At 29.9% G+C, this 7,289-nt stretch overlaps 1 protein-coding gene across 1 annotated transcript; it reads right to left on the bottom strand.

Moving 5' to 3' along the window:
* Positions 1-2,888: 2,888 nt before the first annotated feature.
* LOC112740884 (uncharacterized) lies at positions 2,889-6,579 on the bottom strand. The gene is made up of 2 exons (XM_025789576.3): positions 5,058-6,579; positions 2,889-3,283 (listed from the first exon to the last, which is right to left on the bottom strand). Exon 1 carries the CDS (start codon positions 6,190-6,192, stop codon positions 5,077-5,079), a length of 1,116 nt encoding a protein of 371 aa, XP_025645361.1. The 5' UTR covers positions 6,193-6,579; the 3' UTR covers positions 2,889-3,283; positions 5,058-5,076.
* Between the last annotated feature and the right edge of the window lie 710 nt (positions 6,580-7,289).

The following is a 7,289-nucleotide window of genomic DNA, read 5'->3' as shown; positions in this document are numbered from 1 at the left end:
GATTGAACGATGCTTAGAATGTGGGTTTTTTCTAATTCAATTGATTGTTTATATTACCAATCGATTGAAGGCTTCAAAACAATATGAGGTCTCAATTCAATCGATTGGTTGTTTAAGTCTTCAAAGTAATATGAATTTTCACAATTCAATCGATCGGTTGTGTTATCCAATCAATTGAATTGTACATTACGTTATATGTTATGCCGTTCTTAATTTTTCTGCTCGTGTTTATAAATTATTATTTTATTATTCATCTATCTTATCTTTAAAATTTTAGTCAGGTAGATGCAGAACTTTCATCCTCAACCCTAGCTCTCTTTGCGTTTTTAGTTCTGGCCATTTTGGAGATATTGGTTCGGTGGGTTTTGTAGGGATTTGAATGAGGATTAATAATATGTATATAATTTGGAATGGGTGTTGATGAGATTGGAGAAGATGAAGAGAGAAGCTTTCTAGATTTAGAAAGAGAAGAGAGGTTATGCAGAAATTGAGTTGTTATATTAAAAAAAAAGAGGAATACCAATCGATTGAATGTAAAAAAAAATCTTATTCACGGTACATTTCAATCAATTATATTATCAAATCAATGGATTGAATTCGAAGATACCATTAATCACGTAAAAATTTCAATCGATTGAGTTGTGAGACCTCATATTGCTTTGAAGATTTCAATCGATTGGATAACACGAACAATCGATTGAATAAGAAAAAGCCCACATGTCTTGCAAAATTTAATCCATTGTATATCAATTCCAATCGATTGAATTATGAAAAATCTAAAATTCAATCGATTGTTTTGTGAATTCAATCGATTGATTTTCTAAGAAATACGATTTCACAACCCTATACGGATATAACGGATCAAAGATAAAATTTTAATCGATTAGGATCACTAAAAAAACGATTAATGAAAGATCTAATTCGTTATTATTTTTGTTTTTTATTATTAATGTACATGATAGATAAGTGATAAAATAATAATTTATAAAATAAAAAATAGATTTTATAATTAAATAATATATAAAGAATTAATTTATAATTAAAATTAGATAAAGACTATTTATCACTTATTAAAAAACTTAAAAAAATGTTTTATTATGGGATCATTTAATGGTCCAAACATTTTGGTACCGTCAAATCTTTGGCTGAAAAACGGCTGTAAAGAACTACAGACAAAAGAAGTAATTGTGAAATTAAAAAAAAAAAGACAGAATTAAATAAAAGAAAAAAAATGAAATAAAAAGAAAAAGTGAATTAGGGCTTCTTTCACGCATGGTTCTTTATGGCTGCATCCATTATTTTACTCAGACGAAGACGCGACCTTTGAAGATGAAGCAATATAAATTACAATTGTTTCAATTGAATTAGATCAAAATATAATTTTAAATTAATATAATACACATAACATGAAAAATAAAATTAAACCCATATGATTTAAATTAATTTATATGTATTTTATTTTTTTGTTTGATCCAAACTTATTGCAAACATCATATCTCCTTTACACTAGCAACAAGTATTTAGTTTACTCCATGTATCTCGTTTGTAGACATGAGTAATTAATTCCTTATTATACGTGTATATTTATTTTATTGTTAGTGTAATTAAAATATATAATAATAAAGTGTAAAAATATTATTTTTTGTAGAATTATATATATTGATAAATAAAATATATTTTTTATTTATATAAAATTAAAATCATAATTTTTACAGATAAAAAATATAATGAACAAGTTACTATATTATGATATTTTATATATTTTTTATTAATTTTTTTATTTTTTAAAATGTTTTTAATTACTTAATTTTTGCTATAACAAGAACATGAAAAATAAGATACTATTTACCAATCAATGATAATTCCATTAAAATTACAAAAGAGAAAAAGATGTGTCATATACTTGTGAGCGGAGTTAAACCCTAAAATGATTCCAGAGATTGGTGTCGTATACTAAAATTGTTCCTGAGATTTCAATTGTACCAATTATGTCCTTGAGATTGACAAAAATGCACCATATTAATCCTTGACCTATTTTCTATTAACGACGTGATGACATGGCTTGATAACGTAGCCCGTTAGTGACACGTGTCACTCCATGATTTGGCCACGTGTAATGGTATGGTGATGATGTGTTGACCAGTGACATGTGGCATACTGATGTGGATAGTTGTGCCACGTATCACAACCGTATTCGTCCACATGTTATTCATTATGCCATCATTATAGATGTACCAAATTAGTCCCTTAATTTGCATTAAGTGAGTCATTTTAGTCCCTAAAATTGAATGTTGTGCATCAGACTAATCCTTTCACCAGTTTTTTCTCATTTTTTTAAAAAATTTAAAATTTTTAATATCTTAAATACACTAATTTCAATTCTATTTTTTACGTATTGTTTAAATACAAGGCCCGCATGATGGCCTTCTAGAACAGGTCATCTCCTCCGTAGTAATAGTCGGAGTTGTCATGGTGCTACTAAGCTCCTTTGTCAAATAGATTTTGGGCTGGACTATATGTATCTGGACCCAGGTATGCACAATAACTTGCAATATAAACAGTCAGATGCAGCATATTAAGAGACATATGATTTAACTGAGCTAGGCCTCAGCTGCACCAAGTGTTAAATATAAACCCTTAAGCGTTGTGTGAACGAGTGTGTAGTGTGGGTATGTTGTGATACCTAAAATTGGAGGTTGTCCAATTTACTTGACAAAAAAAAAAAGAAAACAGAGGTATAGAGGAAAATGCGACCGAATCATGGTCCGCTGGCTGATCCATGAGATTCGTTAAAACAAATAAAACTTACACTAATTGGTAATTGCCCTTTTGTACCTGTTATATGCATGGAGGGCAGATGATAGACATAGATATAGATACACCGCATCTAAAATTGGGAGGCATGGTGCCCCACACGTAATTGGGGCACGGCAGTCAACATAACTTTCTTACTATCATACAAAAGTACAAATTAAGATCGGTCCGTGAATGAAATTCCAATTCCCACTCTGATTACAAAAGTCTAAAATTGAACTAACTTTAACAATTCCCAACGCAGTCACGGGTCTGCGTACGTAACCCAGAACCACATACGCAATAATACAAACAAGCAGACAAAACTAAACGAAAACCTTTTTGCATGCCAGCCCATCGCAAGCACTACTTAGGTTAACACACGACTTGAAGAACAACCATTAAAAAAAAAAAGACTTCGTAAAATTATGAGCAATAACCTCTCATTCTTGTTGTTAATACCTTATTCAATGCCAAAGTGACGCCACTCCTGCAAAAATAGCCATAATTAAATTCATATTGAAGTCACACCATGAGATAATGACTTGGGAGGGAATATTATATATATATATATATATATATATATTTCTAAAGTTAGGAGTGAGACTCAAATTTGCGATCTCTAAGTAAGTATAGAGAGATTATGTCATTTTTTTTTTACCAAAAATAAGAGACTCAAACCCGCAACCTCTTAATTGAGTATGGGGAGATTATACCATTTAAGCTATTACTCATTGAGAGATTATTTCATTTGAGTTATAGTTCATGCGGAATATTATATATATTTGGCAAGTAATTCACACGCTTTTACATAAATTTGATATTTTGGTGGTGATTTTAGAATTAATTTCAAGATTATTCATATGAAAATAATAATTAGATTAATTTTTATGTGAATATAATAATTTTTAATTATTAGATATATAGAATTTGGTATATTTGACAAATCTGGTTTCAACTATTTTCTTCTCATAAAAATGATTATAATGAGATGTAAATAATTACTTATATAAAAGTAGATTAATTTGGAAAATTCAAGGGAAGGTTGTTTGATATTGGTAAATTATTTCAGTAAAGAAGGCATGCTTATTTATCTTTCAATTTTTTTTTCCTGATAATGAACTCTCAAAACACAGCTACCTTTCATGTGAATATGTAAACATTTCCTCTCAAAGCTCAATGGCATATAATTACTTGTCCAAACTAGTCACATAATAATGAGCATAATCATATAATCACATGGAATATCCATTTTTCGTAAATAGCATATGATGATTTTATTTTGAGAAAATGATAAACAAGCCATTCACCTTTTGATTCACTGATATTTTAAGTCTCTGAAAATTTAAAAATATATTTAATTTTTTGACTTTCTCCTGGATACATCAATTTTTTTTGTTCAATTTTTTTCGTTGTACTGATCTGACCGACCGATATACAGATGCACACTTAGAAAAATTTTAAAATAGAGCAAATTAGACCTAAAATCAATATGTCCAAATTTTGAAAAAGTTAAAGAGTTAAATGTATTTTCAAATCTTCAAAGAGTTAAATGTTCGCGAGCCAAAAGGTGAAAGGCCTATTTGTTCTTTTCTCTTTTATTTTAAATAAACACTATTATTGCATTGGTATTCAATAAATTTTAAAGAATTTTAGATTCAACACTCTGTGAATCTTTACAAATTATTTCAATCGGTTTAATTAAAATTTTTTATAGGTCTATTAAACAAATGATTTTTTAAAAATTGTAATATAAAATAATTAAATTTCATAAAAATATTATTATAAAATAAATTAATCTATATACAGAGACTAGATTATCTTAAAAACTTTAAAAGTACTAAAAACTGTTAGGTGATCAAAATACGTAATCCAATTTTCTTTAAACCAATTTAATTTTTACTCTTTTTATTTTAGAGTTTAAATTTAATATAATAACAATGTAAAATATTTTATACATATTAAAAATATTTCTTTTTGTATAAACAAGTAGAACACTATGTAGAATGAGAATTTTCCTTCAAAAAATATATTTATATATTGAATATAAAAATCCACTAGGAGATTTATACAAACAATTAATAAAAAGCAAAAATAAATATTTTTTTATATATTTTTTATATAGTATAAAAATAAATTTTTAAAATATTTTTTTATACCATGTGTGTTTGGTTTGTCGTTTTTGTTAGAAACAGAAAGATACGATAAAAAGACGTAGAAAATATATTTGGTTCCACAATTAAATTGAGAGACACATGCAGTACCTTTGAATATAATAATTGATTAATTTGGTGAGCACTTGAATCCATCTGGCGGAGTCTTTCCACAATCAATGAGGAGCTGAAGGGCGATGGGGATGATAATGTTGATGTTGAGAAGCTTCGCCCTAATTGTAGTGCAGAGACACACAGCAGCATCAAGGTCCAGAAGCCCTTCAAGCACCGGACAGCATGTTTGTTTAGCACTTCCTCCGATTCCGATGTGTATGAGTCCGCCAAGAACGTCCACACAGGCACCAAGCTTCAACGAGTCTATGGGGCATGTTGGTTGCGCCGGCGGTGGCGGTGGCGGACACGGTGTTTCACTTGGTGGCGTTGGTGGAGTAACCACCGGTGGCGTCGGTACATATGGAGGAGGTGAGATGATGGGCGGTGTGGGTACAACTGGTGGCAACGGGACGTACGGAGGATGAACAATAATGGGCGGCCTTGGTGTGTAAGGTGGTGTCACAACTGGTGGAGATGGTTTTGGTACATATGGTGGTGATGGTGTAGGAACATAAGGTGGTGTAACCACTGGTGGCTTTGGTACATATGGCGGTGTCACAACCGGCGGTTTCGGTACATATGGTGGTGTAACCACCGGTGGCTTTGGTACATATGGTGGTGTCACAACCGGTGGCTTTGGTACATATGGTGGTGTCACAACCGGTGGCTTTGGTACATATGGTGGAGTTACAACCGGTGGTTTCGGTACATATGGTGGTGTAACAACCGGTGGCTTAGGTACATATGGTGGAGTTACAACCGGTGGCTTTGGTACATATGGTGGTCTAACAACCGGTGGCTTAGGTACATATGGTGGTTTTGGTACATATGGTGGCTTTGGGACGTAGGGTGGGTGCACTATTACTGGAGGCTTGGGGACATAGGGAGGTCTTGGTTTTGGTGACTTTGGTGGTGGACATGGAGTGGTAGGAGTAGGCTTATTGTGCTTTGGTGGTTTGTGAATTGGGGGCTTCACTCTTGGAGGCTGTTTCGGTGGGAGTTTTGGATGCTCGTGGTGCTTTGGAGGCTTTGGAGTTGGGTATGGACAGTACGGACAAGCGATGACAACGTTGATTAGAGTGCTCAAATTGAAGAGAAGAATGAGTATGCTAGTTACAACATAGTTCCCCATTTCGAAGCCGATGAAAGGAGGAGGTGTGTCCTGTGTGAGTGTAATTTTCTCACTTCTCACTGAAAAAGCCAGTGTGAGAATCAAGACCTTATATCGTGAAGAGATATGTCACCATGTCAGCCTAGTATTTTTTTATGTCACCAAGTCCATATAAAAACTAAGTCATTAAAATATTTATTTGGGTAAAATATATATTAAAATAAAAAATATACATTAAAAATTATATATATTTATTAAAAATATTATTTATATATTAAAATTAGACATCATATATTTATGTAAATATATGTATTGTTAAATTTATTTTTAATGTATATTTTATATTTTAATATTATTTTATATTAATAGTTAGTTTTGATATACACTTAGTATGATTGTATATTCATATAAAGGGTTAAGTATGATTTTAGTTTTTAATTTATAGGTCAAATTTTTTTCGTCCTGAATTTTTTTTTTTGCATACAAAATTATTCTTAAAGTTTAACTCGGTTTTAAAATCGTCCTTACCTTAAGGATTAAAATTATACGGAGGTTTATAAAAGTGGAGGCAGAAGTGAATCGTAGACTCTTTCTTTTCTCCTTCTTCTTCTTCCCTTTGCAAAAATAGAAACACTCTTACTCTTTTTTTTATTATTTTATAATTTTTTGTTATAGTAATTTGGTCTAAAATTTTAATATTTAAATAAAAGGGACGATTTTAAAACTTGATTTTAAACCTTAGAGATAATTTTGTATGCAAAAAAAGATTAGAAACAAAAAATATTCAACCTATACCTTAAGAATTAAAATCGTACTTAACTCTTATATAAATATATAATAATTAATTCAATAACTGATTTATAATGTACATATAATATTTATTTTTTATTAATAGTAACTAATATTTTGATTTTATACTACTAAATTTAAAATTTGAGAATTAAAAGTTAAAATTTAATATTTAAAAATTTAATTAATACGTATTTTTAAATATTACATATAAAATTATATTTATTGGCCAAATATTAGCATAAAGTAATAATTTTTTTTCTTCAAATAATAATACTTTATTGTGAATAATTATATTATATGTATTAAAATAAATTAAAAAATAATAT

The sequence above is a fragment of the Arachis hypogaea genome, chromosome 14, assembly GCF_003086295.3.
Source record: "Arachis hypogaea cultivar Tifrunner chromosome 14, arahy.Tifrunner.gnm2.J5K5, whole genome shotgun sequence".
NCBI classification, from domain to species: Eukaryota; Viridiplantae; Streptophyta; class Magnoliopsida; order Fabales; family Fabaceae; genus Arachis; species Arachis hypogaea.
The sequence above is the reverse complement of the archived record's forward strand: the minus strand, read 5'-3'. Positions and strand labels throughout refer to the sequence as shown.